This window comes from Ranitomeya variabilis, chromosome 4 (genome assembly GCF_051348905.1).
Source record: "Ranitomeya variabilis isolate aRanVar5 chromosome 4, aRanVar5.hap1, whole genome shotgun sequence".
NCBI classification, from domain to species: domain Eukaryota; kingdom Metazoa; phylum Chordata; class Amphibia; order Anura; family Dendrobatidae; genus Ranitomeya; species Ranitomeya variabilis.
Genome location: NC_135235.1, coordinates 660633569 through 660650818, shown reverse-complemented (window position 1 = coordinate 660650818; position 17250 = coordinate 660633569). Strand labels below are relative to the sequence as shown.

Genomic DNA, 17250 nt, shown 5'->3' with positions numbered 1-17250 from the left:
AAAATATGTAGCTATAAAAAGCACCAAAATCTCATTATGGACACAAAGGCTAAGGATGGAGTCATACTAGTGTGTCCAGGGGCTGACTGGCAAATTTTAGCCTGGGGGGCAAACACAAAGCACTGGCCCAGGAGTGGTGGTCCATCTTTATGTTAAGGAGTCCTAAGGTCTCACGTACCATTCAGCGTGAGAAGTGCGCATCCGAGGTGCAACTGATAAGAAACCATTTCATACATACTAAACTTAAATGGCCTTCTTAGTAGAGTTGAGCGAATTTTTCAAAATACGGTTCTGATTATGATCAGCGGCAATATTTGCAATATTCTCCGACCGTCATTGGAGCCAATGGGCGTAGAAATAACTGAATATGTTGGTACCAGTATGCAGGGCCGGCATCAGCACCCGGCGCACCCGGGCAAGTGCCGGGGCCCACTCGCTGTCGGGGACACTGGCGCGCTATATTGCCGGCCCCCGCGAGTGGACCCCCCGCCTGCTCCGGGCCCCGGCACTTGCGATACTTACCTCTCCCGGTTCCAGCGCTGCAGCGTCTTCCATCCTCTGACTGTGACGTTCAGGTTCAGAGTGCGCTATGACGTCACCAGTGCGCGCCCTCTGCCTGAGCAGTCGCAGCACAGAGAGCAGGAAGACGCCGATGCTGAGGAGTCCAGAGCAGAGCAGCGACAAGCAACGAGAGGTATTTAATTTTTTTTTTTATATTTGGAGCAATATATGGGGACCATCAGAAGGGGCCCATATATGGAGCATTATATGGGGCTAATTCTATATGGAGTATCTTATGGGGCCAATAATATAGGGAGCATCTTATGAAGCCAATTCTATAGGGAGCATTATATGGGGCCAATTTAATATGGAGCATCTTATGGGGCCAATTCAATATGGAGCAGTATATGGGGCCAATTACATATGGAGCAGTATATTGGCCCAATAATATATGAAGCATCTTATGGGACTAATTATATATGGAGCATTTTATATGGCCAATTATATATGGAGCATTATATGGGGCCAATTATTTTTGGAGCATTATATGGGACCCATTCTGTAAGGAGTATTATATGGGACCCTTTTGTAAGGAGTATTATATGGGCCCATTCTGTATGGAGCAATATATGGGACTCAGTATACTGTATGGGGCCGATCATATACTGTATGGAGCATTATATGAGGCCCATTATATATGGAGCAATAGATGGGGCCCATCTTATACTGTATGGAGAATTATATGTGGCTCACTATACTGTATGGAGCATTATATGGGATCAATTCCATATGGAGCAATATATGCGGCTCATTCTGTATGGAGCACTCTGTGGTGCCCATTATACTGTATGGAGCATTATGTGGGGCTCATTATTCTGTGTAGAGGACTATGTGGTGCCAATTATACTTTATGGAGCACTATATGGGGCCATTTTACTGTATGGGGCAATATATGGGGCTCATTATTCTGTATAGAGGACTATACTGTCCGGTTTCTGAGCTAATGTAGAATGTACAATAGATATCACTCATGTAATGAAAGAAGTAAGTGAAATCTTTGGCATTGTACTATACCTTTATTTCTCTGCCGTATCGGTGCATTATGAATTGTGGTATGTATTAAAGGGGCCCACTGGGACTCTTTCGCCCAGGGCCCATGAAAACCTGGAGCCGGCCCTGCCAGTATGGCACGAATATGGCAAATTCAGATTTGGTGACCGATTCCGAACATATTCACTCAACTCTACTTCTTAGCAGCCGTACAGTAAAGTGTTCCACACAACAAATGCTACCTGAGATGCCAGCCTAAACCTGTTATGTCTATAATCACATGCCTCGCAGGAACACTCCAGTGTGCACAGCCACATAATGTAAGATTGATATACAGACATGACAAATGCCTAAGACACTTTAGTTTTATTTGTGAACTGAATCTGCTAATTCACAAAGGCCACAATTCATCAAAGTATTTTTTCTAGAATTCTGGCATAATACAGTCAGAAAATTTGTGCACATCTCGAACTTATTAAAAAAATGTTGTGGCTTTTGCCATTTTCACCCAGTGTTAGGGCTCATACTCACCTGCGAGAAACTCGGATGAGTCTTTCATGTTAATACCCGGCACTGCTGCCAGCACTCAGATCGGAGCGTGCGGCCGCATAGGAACACATGCAGCCGTACGCTCCGCTCCTGAGTGCCGGCAGCAGCACCGGGTATTAACATGCGAGACTCATCCGAGTTTCTCGCAGGTGAGTATGAGCCCTTAGCCAGATACACCAAAGTAGGAAGAACATGGGAGGCAAGTCGTATGCCGAAGCCCATCAGCCAAATTCTTCAAAAGTTACAACACTTTAGTGGCCTAACTTAAGCCAGAAATGTACACTTTTGGCAAGGCGCACACCATTGATAAGATGTGCCTAATTCATTAAGTGTGCCTCTTAATGAATCTTACAGCTGCACTGCCAACATTAGAGGGATGGTCCGGTACCTATAATGTCCTTTGTAAATTTCTATCCTTACACCCTAACTGCTTTGTAATGAGCTTTATTACACAACACCCTACACTTCTCCCCACTAGTGATGAGCGAGCATGCTCGGGTGGTCTCTGAGTATCTTGGGCGTGCTCATAGATTATGTTTGTGTCCCCATAGCTGCATGATTTGCGGCCGTTAGACAACCTGAACACATGCAGGGGTTGCCTGTTTGTTAGGGAATCTCCACATGTATTCAGGCTGTCTAGCAGCCGCAAAAAATGCACTACGTGGACACAAACATAATCTACAAGCACGCCCAAGATACTCAGAGGCCACCCGAGCATGCTTGCTCATCACTACTCTCTACCTATCTAATCTCTAAGGGTATGTTTCCACTGTCCGTATTTCTTCAGTTTTCGCTGCAGATTGGACGCTGCATACAGCAGCAGCGTCCAATCCGCAGTGTCCAGATGCTACAACATAGTGGAGGGGATTTTATGAAATCCCATCTCCACTATGCGTGCAGGGCTGCATCCGGCGGCCCTGAATAACCTGACATGCAGCGCGTCTTTATAGACTGCAGCACGTCTATTTATCTTGCGGAGACGCTCAGTCTCCGCAAGATAAATAACAGTCTATGAATACGATGAGGTGATTCCGCATGTCTTCAATGAACACATCCAGAATCACCGTGCGTATAACAGGGGGCGGTGCTTTGGGTGGAGTGGGGTCCCCGCTGCGTCCAAAGGGCAGGGATTCCAGACTGTGCAACCATAGCCTGACTGCAGAAAAACACGCTTAACCTACAGCTATGGGAATTATCTGCATATTAATAGTGTTACTAATCTGCCCAGTGCCCGCACTTAGGCTACTTTCACACAAGTTTTTTGCCGTCTGGCACAATCCGGCAAATTTTGAAAAAAAAAGGATCCGGCAAAAATTGCCACCGGATCCGTTTTTTTCTCATAGACTTGTATTAGCGATGGATTGCGACGGATGGCTTGGGATCCCGGATCACCTAGCAGGATCCAGCGAAAAAAAGCAGATCTGTCGCATCAGTTTTTCACAATTTGCAACAGATCCGTTTTTTTCAACAGTTGACGGATTGTGCCTGAAAGCAAAAACCTGATGTGTGAAAGTAGCCTTAGCCGAACGCTGTGTGGAAGAAGAAAATTTTTTCCCCCTCCAGCGTTCGGGTTTCAGTCACGGGGTGGGAGAAGTGCCGGTGCAGGTTCAGTCACCACTCTGAGTATACAGAGTGATGGCTGTAAGTGCGCACCCGGCCCTGACTGACAGCCCTTCCCAATGCAGAGCATCAGTCAATGCCAGGGTGCGGTTACAGCCGCCACTCTGTAGACTCAGAGCGGTGACTGAACCTGTGTCCGCGCCGTCTCTGTGACTAAAACACGAACGCTACATGGAGAATAAAATTAATTTTCTCCCTGAAGCGTTTGGCTAGTGCAGGTGCCAGGCAGGTTAGGAACACTATTAACCTACAGATTAACCCCATATCTGCAGGTTGATAGTATTTTTTCTGTTGACAGGTTCCTTTAAGAGGAGCCTCTGAAGATGTCTTGTAACCATGGTGACAGAGTCTGTGGGAGATGTGCTTCTATGTCTGCCATCACACCTTCTAACTGTGAAACAAGAGGTCGTAAGGGGGTGGACTCATCAGTAAGGCTATGTGCACAAGTCGCGTTTTTTTCGCAGTTTTTCGCTATAAATACGCTATAAAACCGTGAAAAAAACGCTCACATTAAGCATCCTATTAATTAGAATGCAATCCGCAAAGGGTGGGCTACAATGGAGCCCGTTCTGTTTCTCCATCTCATTTTCCTCAGCCATTTACAGAGTGTGAGCATGTTTATTAGGAGCTTATTCCATGCATTTTTATCCTAATAATTCATTTTGCTCAACTATATTGGTTCTTTATTGAAATGCCCAGATGGGTATGGTACTAAAATGTTATTTGTGTATTTAGGCTTTGTATGTCTAGTGTTACTCTTCTGGTTTATCAGATTATTATAGACATTGCAGGTCACACTTTTTTTGCCTATATTGGGTACCAATCCATGAGAATAGGGCTATCTATGGTTTAAATTTAATAACTGTATCTTTGTGAGGAGATTTGACCAGGAACTGTTCCCCCATGTGTATTTTCTTGTCTTCCCTTATTGTTTTATTGGGTATATTCTGTTGTGTTTACGGTTTTAAATGTTTTTAACCCCTTAACGACCGCCGATACGCCTTTTAACGGCGGCCACTAAGGGTACTTAAACCACAGCACCGTTAATTAACGGCGCTGTGGAAAAAGTGAATAGCGCCCCCCAGAGTCGGATTTTCTCTGGGGTCTCGGTTGCCGAGGGTAGCCGAGACTCCAGAGAACATGATTCGGGGGGTTTTTACCGACCCCCGAGTTGCGATCGCCGGTAATTAACCGTTTACCGGCGGTCGCAACAAGAAAAAAAAACACGATTTGCCATGTAATTTCTCTGTCCTCCGATGTGATCGCACATCGGAGGACAGAGAAATAGTGTCCCCGATGGCCCCCAATAGCCCCCCAATACTCACCTATCTCCCCCGGTGCTCCTCGTGGCTCCCAATGGGCGCCGCCATCTTTTTTTCCGGGAAAAAATGGCGGGCGCATGCGCAGTGCGCCCGCCGCCCGGCACCCGGAAGATCTTTGGGGTCTCGGCTGCCGGGGGTAGCCGAGACCCCAAAGAACATGATCGGGGTCGGTTTTTACCGACCCCTGTTTTGCGATCGCTAGTAATTAACTGTTTACCGGCGACCGCAAAAAAAAAAAAAAAAAAAGCGATCTGTAATTCTCTGTCCTCTGATGTGATCGCACATCAGAGGACAGAGAAATAGGGGGATTCGGGGACCCTATCATACTCATCCGGTGTCCCCGGGTCCTCCTGCGTCTCCTCTTGCCGGCCGGCTTCTTCCTCTGCAAAGAAAATGGCGGGCGCATGCACAGTGCGCCCACCATCTGCTGCCATCTGCCGGCCGGCAGGGGAGACGAGTTGGGGCTAAAATTAGGGTTAGGGTTAGGGCTAGGGTTAGGGATAGGGTTAGGGCTAGGGTTAGGGTTAGGGCTAGGGTTAGGGCTAGGGTTGGGGCTAAATTTAGGGTTAGGGCTAGGGTTAGGGTTAGGCTACTTTCACACTAGCGTTTTTTGGCTTCCGTCGCAATGCATCGTTGGAGAAAAAACGCATCCTGCAAAAGTGCTTGCAGGATGCGTTTTTTTCTCCATTGACTTGCATTAGCGACACATTGCGACGGATTGCCACACGTCGCATCCGTCGTGCTTTGGCGGACCGTCGGCACAAAAAAATGCTACATGTAACTTTTTTTGTGCGACGTGTCCGCCATTTCCGACCGCGCATGCGCGGCCGGAACTCCGCCCCCGCCTCCCCGCACCTCACAATGGGGCAGCGGATGCGTTGAAAAAGCAGCATCCTCTGCACCCGTTGTGCGGCGCTTACAACGCTAGCGTCGGCCCGACACACTGCGATGGGCCGAGTATGACTCTAGTGTGAAAGTAGCCTTAGGCTTCTTTCACACTTGCGTCGGTACGGGGCGGTCGCAATGCGTCAGCCCGACGTACCGACGCACGTTGTGAAAATTGTGCACAACGTGGGCAGTGGATGCAGTTTTTCAACGCATCCACTGCCCAGTCTATGTCTTGGGGAGGAGGGGGCAGAGTTACGGCCACGCATGCACGGAAATGGCGGACACGACGTACAAGAAAAAGGTTACATTGAACTTTTTTGTGACGACGGTCCGCCAAAACACAACGGATCCAGTGCACGATGGACGCGACGTGTGGCCATCCGTCGGTAATACAAGTCTATGGGCAAAAAAGGCATCCTGTGGGCACATTTGCAGGATCCGTTTTTTGTCCAAAACGACGGATTGTGACGGATGCTACACGACGCAAGTGTGAAAGTAGCCTTAGGGTTAGGGTTGGGGCTAAAGTTAGGGCTAGGGTTAGGGTTAAATTTAGGGTTAGGATTGGGGCTAAAGTTAGGGTTAGGGCTAGGGTTGGGGCTAAAATTAGGGTTAGGGTTGGGGCTAAAGTTAGGGATAGAGTTGGGATTAGGGTTAGGGTTTGGATTAGGGTTGGTATTAGGGTTATGGTTGGGATTAGGGTTACGTTTGGGATTAGGGTTGGGATTAGGGTTAGGGTTGGGATTAGGGTTAAGGTTAGGGTTGGGATTAGGGTTAGGGGTGTATTGGGATTAGGGTTAGGTTTGAGGTTAGGGTTGAGATTAGGGTTAGGGGTGTGTTGGATTTAGGGTTTTGATTAGGGTTATGGTTAGAGTTGAGATTAGGGCTGTTTTGGGGTTAGGGTTGTGATTATCGTTAGGGTTGTGATTAGGATTATGGATCGGGTTGAGATTAGGGTTAGGGGTGTGTTGGAGTTAGGGTTGGAGTTAGAATTGGGGGGTTTCCACTGTTTAGGTACATCAGGGGGTCTCCAAACACGACAGACAATTTTGCGCTAAAAAAGTCAAATGGTGCTCCCTCCCTTCTGAGCTCTGCCGTGCGCCCAAACAGTGGTTTACCCCCACATATGGGGTACCAGCATGCTCAGGACAAATTGGAGAACAAATATTGGTGTCCAATTTCTCTTGTTACCCTTGTGAAAATAAAAACTTGGGGGCTAAAAAAATTTTTTTTTTGTGGAAAAAAAAATGTTCTATTTTCACTACTCTGCATTATAAACTTCTGTGAAGCACTTGGCATTCAAAGTTCTCACCATATATCTAGATAAGTTCCTTGGGGGGTCTAGTTTCCAAAATGGGGTCACTTGTGGGGGGTTTCTACTGTTTAGGTACATCAGTGGCTCTGCAAACGCAACATAACGCCCGCAGACCATTCTATCAAAGCCTGCATTCCAAAATGGCGCTTTTTCCCTTCCGAGCTCTGCCGTGCGCCCAAACAGTGGTTTACCCCCACATATTGGGTACCAGCATACTCAGGACAAATTGGACAACAACTTTTGGGGTCCAATTTCTCTTGTTACCCTTGTGAAAATAAAAATTTGGGGGCTAAAAAAATCTTTTTTGTGGGAAAAAAATATATTTTTTATTTTCACTACTCTGCATTATAAACTTCTGTGAAGCACTTGGGCATTCAAAGTTCTCACCACATATCTAGATAAGTTCCTTGGGGGGTCTATTTTCCAAAATGGGGTCACTTGTTGGGGGTTTCTACTGTTAGGTACATTAGGGGTCTGCAAACGCAACATAACGCCAACAGACAATTCTATCAAAGTCTGCATTCCAAAACGGCGCTCCTTCCCTTCCGAGCTCAGCCATGCACCCAAACAGTGGTTTACCCCCACATATGGGGTACCAGCATACTCAGGACAAATTGGACAACAACTTTTGGGGTCCAATTTCTCTTGTTACCCTTGTGAAAATAAAAACTTGGGGGCTAAAAAATCTTTTTTGTTAAAAAAAAATATATTTTTTATTTTCACGACTCTGCATTATAAACTTCTGTGATGCACTTGGGCATTCAAAGTTCTCACTACACATCTAGATATGTTCCATGGGGGGTCTAGTTTCCAAAATGGGGTCACTTTTGGGGGGTTTCTACTGTTTAGGCACATCAGGGGCTCTCCAAACGCGACATGGCGTCCGATCTCAATTCCAGTCCATTTTGCATTGAAAAGTCAAATGGCGCTCCTTTGCTTCCGAGCTCAGCCATGCACCCAAACAGTGGTTTACCCCCACATATGGGGTGTCGGCGTACTCAGGACAAATTGTACAACAACTTCTGGGGTCCATTTTCTCCTGTTACCCTTGGTAAAATAAAAATTTGGAGGCAAAAAGATCATTTTTGTAGAAAAAATGCGATTTTTTTATTTTCACGGCTCTACGTTATAAACTTCTGTGAAGCACCTGGGGATTTAAAGTGCTCACCACACATCTAGATAAGTTCCTTAAGGGGTCTAGTTTCCAAAATGGTGTCATTTGTGGGGGGTTTCCACTGTTTAGGCACATCAGGGGCTCTCCAAACGTGACATGGCGTCCGATCTCAATTCAAGCCAATTCTACATTGAAAAAGTAAAACGACACTCCTTCTCTTCCAAGCTCTGTGGTGCGCCCAAACAGTGGTTTACCCCCACATATGGGGTATCGACGTACTCAGGAGAAACTGCACAACAACATTTGTGGTCTAATTTCTCCTGTTACCCTTGTGAAAATAAAAATTTGGGGGCAAAAAGATCATTTTTGTAGAAAAAATGCGATTTTTTATTTTCATGGCTCTACGTTATAAACTTCTGTGAAGCACTTGGGGGTTCAAAGTGCTCACCACACATCTATATAAGTTCCTTAAGGGATCTAGTTTCCAAAATGGTGTCACTTGTGGGGGGTTTCTACTGTTTAGGCACATCAGGGGCTCTCCAAACGCGACATGACGTCCGATCTCAATTCCAGCCAATTCTGCATTGAAAAAGTCAAATGGTGCTCCTTCACTTCCAAGCTCTGCGATGTGCCCAAACAGTGGTTTACCCCCACATATGGGGTATCGGCATATTCAGGAGAAATTGCACAACAAAATTTGTGGTTACATTTCTGTTTTTACTCTTGTGAAAATAAAAATAAATGGTTCTGAACTAAAATTTTTGCAAAAAAAAATTAAATGTTCATTTTTTCCTTCCACATTGTTTCAGTTCCTGTAAAGCACGTAAAGGGTTAATAAACTTCTTGAATGTGGTTTTGAGCACCTAGAGGGGTGCAGTTTTTAGAATGGTGTCACACTTGGTTATTTTCTATCATTTAGACCCCTCAATATGACTTCAAATGTGACGTGGTCCCTAAAAAAAACATGGTGTTGTAAAAATGAGAAATTGCTGGTCAACTTTTAACCCTTATAACTCCCTAACAAAAAAAATGTTGATTCCAAAATTGTGCTGATGTAAAGTAGACATGTGGGAAATGTTATTTATTAACTATTTTTCGTGACATATCTGTCCGATTTAAGGGCATAAAAATACAAATTTGAAAATTGCAAAATTTAAAAATTTTTCGCCATATTTCCATTTTTTCCATAAATAATCGCAAGTAATATCGAAGAAATGTTACCACTAACATGAAGTACAATATGTCACGAAAAAAAATCTCAGAATCAGCGGGATCCGTTAAAGCGTTCCAGAGTTATAACCTCATAAAGTGACAGTGGTCAGAATTGTAAAAATTGGCTCGGTCATTAAGTACCAAATTGGCTCTGTCACTAAGGGGTTAAAGCAATCTCGCCTACGGCTGTAATTAAATCATTGCTTGCATTGCGCAAAATAGACTTTCTGACAGCGGGGGTTGCTTTCACCAGAGTTTTTAAGAGAGCCCAGTTACGCCGGAGTCTCTCAGACATCTTTACATCACAACGCACACAGCGTAGAATGTCTGATGCAACGTAAAAGTAACTTTTTAGAAGTGCTTCTTTTGAACATAGACAGCAGGCAACGCTGGTGGAAACAATCCAGTCCTTAGGCGAAGATCCTCAGGGGTATTAGCTCTCAAATCTACCAGCAAATACCCATAAGGCTCCCGTGTGGCATCCTCAAAAGCTTCTAGGAAAAAACATGTTTTTCCGGGATACATCTGACAAGCTAGAGTTAAAATTTGTAATTTATCTCGGGGGTTATTAAAAAGCACCATGTACTTGGTGTTTAAATTTATCATGCAGCTTTTCTTACCCTGACAAAATATGTTTTGTACCAGGTAGAAAATGCTGAGATTTAGGTGGTGCACATACTTGGTAAAGGCTTTTTCTATCTCACAATTTTCACTAGCACTCTCCGTCAGATCATCAACAATAGCCAAATTCACCTTCTCCGGCTGGAATAATTCGTCATCTACGAATGTATTCGGCAGACCCTCCACAAATCTGGTGTTGGGAAAAGAGAGAGAGAGATTTCATCATATAGTTTTTGCCAACACGAATAAAACCAAACAATATTATCAGGTTTCTGAGAAAAATTAGTTTCAGTATTATATAGCAGTTGTTTTACAAAATAGCTCTTTCCAGAATTAGACGGGCCTGCTAGAATGCAAGAGAATGGGTGTTGCAGACGTGTATCCATCGCAATACTCGACTAATAGCCTAAAGGCAAGGTGGTGAAATCGTCTAATAGTCGACGCTTTGTGTAAACGCACTTTTGTGTTTTGCGTAATGGCCTTGTCTTAATCTCCCAGTACTTTTTATTTCTCACAATGGACGGCTGCTGTACGACAATACGTTTCTGAGTTTCTGTGTCAGAATTGCGCGGGTAGTCCAGAACTAGATCTTTTAGACTGTTGAAATTAATAGATTGAGAGTTAGCAACATTTAGTGTTATCCCCTTAACTTTTAAGACAGTTTTACCGGTGTTGAGTTTGTATCCGTAAGTTTTGGGGCCCGCGGATACAAATTTTGTGATGTGTGTACCATTTGGTATTTCACTGGTCAGCTCTCCAGCCGTACCACTTTTCAGAAAAGGCTTAGGATTAGTAAAGCCACACGTGAAGACGGCTGTCAGAAACATTGCTAAAGACACTGTCACTGCTGTCTCATCAGCCCTTATGAATACGATAAATACACAACCTCAGCAGGATGGTACTGGGATAATTTATGTCGCTAAAAAAGCACAAAAAAGAAAGAGACGCGCGTGCCCGACTTTACCGCCGATGCTCATGAATAAAACTACAACCAAGAGACGCCCCCGTCAGAAATGAGTAAGACGCTCTGTGAACGACATCTTCTAATCAATTATCATGGCTTTCCTGCATGATGCTTCTGTAGAGTGCGCAAAATCTGAACTGGATATTTTTGACATACCACCGACACAAACAAGTATAGAGAAATCTCTATTTGTAGAGGTACAACCGGTTGCGGCACTGTCAGACAGTGGGCGGTTGGAATTTTTCATATCTGGGAGTGGCAATTATTATTATGATCTGAACAACACGCTGCTGTACATAAATTGCCGCATCATCAAGCAAGATAATATGGCTATCGCCGATGGCTCGCGTGTGGCGCTCATAAACTACCCTCTAGCCATTCTTTTTAACCAGGTTGATATTACTCTGGGAGACCGACTTATCTCACAATCGGACAATCTCTACAGCTATAGAGCGTACATAGAGACCCTTTTAAATTACAGCTCGCAGACGCTGGCCTTACAATTTACAGCCAGTTTGTTCTATAAAGACACTGTGGGCCATCATAATGACCGGGGCTTGGATGGTGCAAATGCAGGGTTTATCAAAAGAGCCAATGCAACTTCTCACTCAAAGCCGGTCGACTGTTATGACCCCAATGGCAGAGGGTCTCAGGAATAATGCTAAGTCAGTAAATACAGAAAACCAGCTCATAGGGCAGTGGTAACTGGGCTGACCATATAACTAATCCTAGCACCACAAATACCAGCAGCCGGGGAACGTTCCTACGTTGATCCTAGACGTCTCGCGCCAGCCGGAGAGCTAACTACCCCTAGAAGGGAAAAGAAAGACCTTTCTTGCCTCCAGAGGAAATACCCCAAAAAGTTGGATAGAAGCCCCCCACAAATAATAACGGTGAGGTAAGAGGAAAAGACAAACATAAGAATGAGCTAGGAATTTAGCAAAGAGAGGCCCACTAGCTAATAGCAGAATATAGAAAGATAACTTATATGGTCAGCAAAAAATCCTATCAAAAATATCCACACTGGAAATTCAAGAACCCCCGAACCGTCTAACGGCCCGGGGGGAGAACACCAGCCCCCTAGAGCTTCCAGCAAGGTCAGGAATCACATTTAGTACAAGCTGGACAAAAATGATAGCAAACAAATAACCCAAAAAACAAAGAAGCAAGACTTAGCTTAATTTAGCACGAACCAGGACCAGCAAACAGGGGCAAACAGAATGTGTCTGATAACACCGATGCCAGGCACTGGACTAAGGTTCCAGGAGGTTTATATAGCAACACCCCTGAAGTAACGACCCAGCTGGGTGCAGACAGAGGGAAGGAAATCCCAGAGTCATATCACTAGTAACCACTAGAGGGAGCCAAAAAAGTCTAATTCACAACAGTACCCCCCCCTAAAGGAGGGGTCACCGAACCCTCACCAAGACCACCAGGGCGATCAGGATGAGCAGCGTGAAAGGCACGAACCAAATCGGCCGCATGCACATCAGAGGCAACCACCCAGGAATTATCCTCCTGACCATAACCCTTCCACTTGACCAAATACTGAAGCCTCCGCCTGGAGAGACGAGAATCCAAGATCTTCTCCACCACGTACTCCAACTCGCCCTCAACCAACACCGGAGCAGGAGGCTCAGCAGAAGGAACCACAGGCACAACGTAGCGTCGTAACAAAGACCTATGGAACACGTTGTGAATGGCAAACGAAACCGGAAGATCCAAGCGAAAGGACACAGGATTAAGGATTTCCAATATCTTGTAAGGACCGATGAAGCGAGGCTTAAATTTAGGAGAGGAGACCTTCATAGGAACAAATCGAGAAGACAGCCACACCAAATCCCCAACACGAAGTCGGGGACCCACACCGCGGCGGCGGTTGGCAAAACGCTGAGCCTTCTCCTGTGACAACTTCAAGTTGTCCACCACATGATTCCAGATCTGCTGCAACCTATCCACCACAGAATCTACTCCAGGACAGTCAGAAGGCTCCACATGTCCCGAGGAAAAACAAGGATGGAAACCAGAGTTGCAGAAAAATGGCGAAACCAAAGTAGCGGAACTAGCCCGATTATTTAGGGCAAACTCAGCCAACGGCAAGAAGGTCACCCAATCATCCTGATCTGCCGAAACAAAACACCTCAAGTAAGCTTCCAGAGTCTGATTAGTTCGCTCAGTTTGTCCATTAGTCTGAGGATGAAAGGCAGACGAGAACGATAAATCAATGCCCATCCTAGCACAAAAGGATCGCCAGAACCTGGAAACAAACTGGGATCCTCTGTCAGACACAATATTCTCAGGAATGCCGTGTAAACGAACCACATTCTGAAGGAACACAGGAACCAGATCGGAAGAGGAAGGCAGCTTAGGCAAAGGCACCAAATGGACCATTTTTGAAAAGCGATCACATACCACCCAGATGACAGACATACCCCGAGACACCAGGAGATCAGAAATGAAATCCATGGAAATATGTGTCCAAGGCCTCTTCGGGACAGGCAAGGGCAAGAGCAACCCGCTGGCACGGGAACAGCAAGGCTTAGCTCGAGCACAAGTCCCACAGGACTGCACAAATGACCGTACATCCCGTGACAAGGAAGGCCACCAAAATGACCTAGCCACCAGATCTCTGGTGCCAAAAATTCCCGGATGACCTGCCAACACCGAGGAATGAACCTCGGAAATGACTCTGCTGGTCCACTTATCAGGAACAAACAGTCTGTCAGGTGGACAAGAGTCAGGTCTGCCAGCTTGAAATCTCTGCAACACACGTCGCAAATCAGGAGAAATGGCTGACAAAATAACTCCTTCTTTAAGAATACCAACAGGTTCTGTGACTCCAGGAGAGTCAGGCACAAAGCTCCTTGAAAGAGCATCAGCTTTCACATTCTTTGAACCTGGTAAATACGAGACCACAAAGTCAAAACGGGAGAAAAACAATGACCAGCGGGCCTGTCTAGGATTCAAGCGTTTAGCAGACTCGAGATACATCAAATTTTTGTGATCAGTCAAGACCACCACACGATGCTTAGCACCCTCGAGCCAATGACGCCACTCCTCAAATGCCCACTTCATGGCCAGTAATTCCCGATTGCCCACATCATAATTCCGCTCAGCAGGCGAAAACTTCCTAGAGAAGAAAGCACATGGTCTCATTACCGAGCAACCAGGGCCTCTCTGTGACAAAACGGCCCCTGCCCCAATCTCAGAAGCATCTACCTCGACCTGAAAGGGAAGTGAGACATCAGGCTGGCACAAAACAGGCGCCGAAGTAAACCGGCGCTTCAACTCCTGGAACGCCTCCACGGCTGCAGGAGCCCAGTTAGCAACATCAGAACCTTTCTTGGTCATATCCGTCAAAGGTTTAACAACGCTAGAAAAATTAGCGATAAAACGACGGTAGAAGTTAGCAAAACCCAAGAACTTCTGAAGACTCTTAACTGACGTGGGTTGAGTCCACTCATGAATAGCTCGGACCTTGACTGGGTCCATCTCCACAGCAGAAGGGGAAAAAATAAACCCCAAAAAGGGAACTTTCTGTACTCCAAAGAGACACTTTGAGCCTTTAACAAACAAGGCATTCTCACGCAAAACCTGAAACACCATCCTGACCTGCTCCACATGTGAGTCCCAATCTTCAGAGAAAACCAGAATATCGTCCAGATAAACAATCATAAATTTATCCAGATACTTCCGGAAAATATCATGCATAAAGGACTGAAATACTGAGGGAGCATTAGAAAGCCCAAAAGGCATCACCAAGTACTCAAAATGACCTTCGGGCGTATTAAATGCAGTCTTTCATTCATCACCTTGCTTAATGCGCACAAGGTTGTATGCACCACGAAGATCTATCTTGGTGAACCACTTGGCACCCTTAATCCGGGCAAACAAGTCCGACAAGAGAGGCAAAGGATACTGAAATTTTACAGTGATTTTATTCAGTAGCCGATAGTCAATACAAGGTCTCAAAGATCCGTCCTTCTTAGCCACAAAAAAGAATCCCGCACCAAGAGGGGAAGAGGATGGACGGATATGCCCCTTCTCCAGAGACTCCTTGATATATGAACGCATTGCGGCATGCTCAGGTACTGACAGATTAAATAATCTTCCCTTAGGAAATTTACTACCTGGAATCAAATCTATGGCGCAGTCACAGTCCCTATGAGGAGGCAGAGCACTGGATCTGGACTCACTGAATACATCCTGATAATCAGACAAATACTCAGGAACTTCCGAAGGAGTAGAGGAAGCAATAGACACCGGCGGGGAATCAGCATGAATTCCCTGACAGCCCCAACTTGACACAGACATTGCCTTCCAATCCAGGACTGGATTGTGGGTCTGTAACCATGGCAGACCCAAAACGACCAAATCATGCATTTTATGCAGAACAAGAAAACGAATCACCTCCCGATGTTCAGGAGTCATGCACATGGTCACCTGCGTCCAAAACTGCGGTTTATTTTCCGCCAATGGCGTAGCATCAATACCTCTAAGAGGAATAGGATTTACTAACGGTTCAAGAACAAAACCACAGCGCTTGGCAAATGACAGATCCATAAGACTCAGGGCGGCACCTGAATCCACAAACGCCATAACAGGGTAAGAAGACAAAGAGCAAATTAAAGTCACAGACAAAATAAATTTAGGTTGCAAATTACCAATGGCGACAGGACTAACAACCCTTGTTAGGCGTTTAGAGCATGCTGATATAACATGTGTAGAATCACCACAGTAAAAACACAACCCATTCTGACGTCTATGATTTTTCCGTTCATTTCTAGTCTGAATTCTATCACATTGCATTAAATCAGGTGTTTGTTCAGACAACACCACCAGAGGATTAGCGGTTTTGCGCTCCCGCAAACGCCGGTCAATTTGAATAGCAAGCGCCATAGAATCATTCAGACTTGTAGGAATGGGGAAACCCACCATCACATTCTTAATGGCTTCAGAAAGGCCATTTCTGAAATTTGCGGCCAGAGCACACTCATTCCACTGAGTAAGCACGGACCATTTCCGAAATTTTTGGCAATACACTTCAGCTTCATCCTGACCCTGAGAAATAGCCAGCAAGGCTTTTTCTGCCTGAATTTAAAGATTGGGTTCCTCGTAAAGCAATCCGAGCGCCAGAAAAAACGCATCAATATTCGCCAATGCCGGATCTCCTGGCGCTAGCGAGAAAGCCCAATCCTGAGGGTCGCCCCGTAAAAAAGAAATAACAATTTTAACTTGCTGAGCAGAATCTCCAGATGAACGGGGTCTCAGAGAAAGAAACAATTTACAATTATTCTTGAAATTCCTAAACCTAAATCGATCTCCAGAAAACAATTCCGGAATAGGTATTTTAGGTTCAGACATAGGACTACTGGTAACAAAATCTTGTATACCCTGCACACGAGCTGCCAGCTGGTCAACACTTGTAATCAAGGTCTGCACATTCATGTCTGCAGCAAGCACACGCCACTCAAAGGTAAAGGGGAGGAAGAGAAGGAAGGAAAAAAAAAAACTCAGAATTTCCTTTCTTATTATCCCACTTCTGCAATGCTTTAAACATTCAATATTGGCCTGGCATACTGTTATGACCCCAATGGCAGAGGGTCTCAGGAATAATGCTAAGTCAGTAAATACAGAAAACCAGCTCATAGGGCAGTGGTAACTGGGCTGACCATATAACTAATCCTAGCACCACAAATACCAGCAGCCGGGGAACGTTCCTACGTTGATCCTAGACGTCTCGCGCCAGCCGGAGAGCTAACTACCCCTAGAAGGGAAAAGAAAGACCTTTCTTGCCTCCAGAGGAAATACCCCAAAAAGTTGGATAGAAGCCCCCCACAAATAATAACGGTGAGGTAAGAGGAAAAGACAAACATAAGAATGAGCTAGGAATTTAGCAAAGAGAGGCCCACTAGCTAATAGCAGAATATAGAAAGATAACTTATATGGTCAGCAAAAAATCCTATCAAAAATATCCACACTGGAAATTCAAGAACCCCCGAACCGTCTAACGGCCCGGGGGGAGAACACCAGCCCCCTAGAGCTTCCAGCAAGGTCAGGAATCACATTTAGTACAAGCTGGACAAAAATGATAGCA

General features: G+C 45.3%; 1 protein-coding gene across 1 annotated transcript in view; it reads right to left on the bottom strand.

The window, feature by feature from the left end:
- Positions 1–17250, bottom strand: part of LOC143768184 (uncharacterized) — a 96756-nt gene that overhangs the window by 52054 nt on the left and 27452 nt on the right. The window contains exon 3 of the mRNA XM_077256874.1: positions 10322–10379. Coding sequence (XP_077112989.1) covers positions 10322–10379 — 58 coding nt within the window. The remainder of the gene's footprint in view (positions 1–10321; positions 10380–17250) is intronic.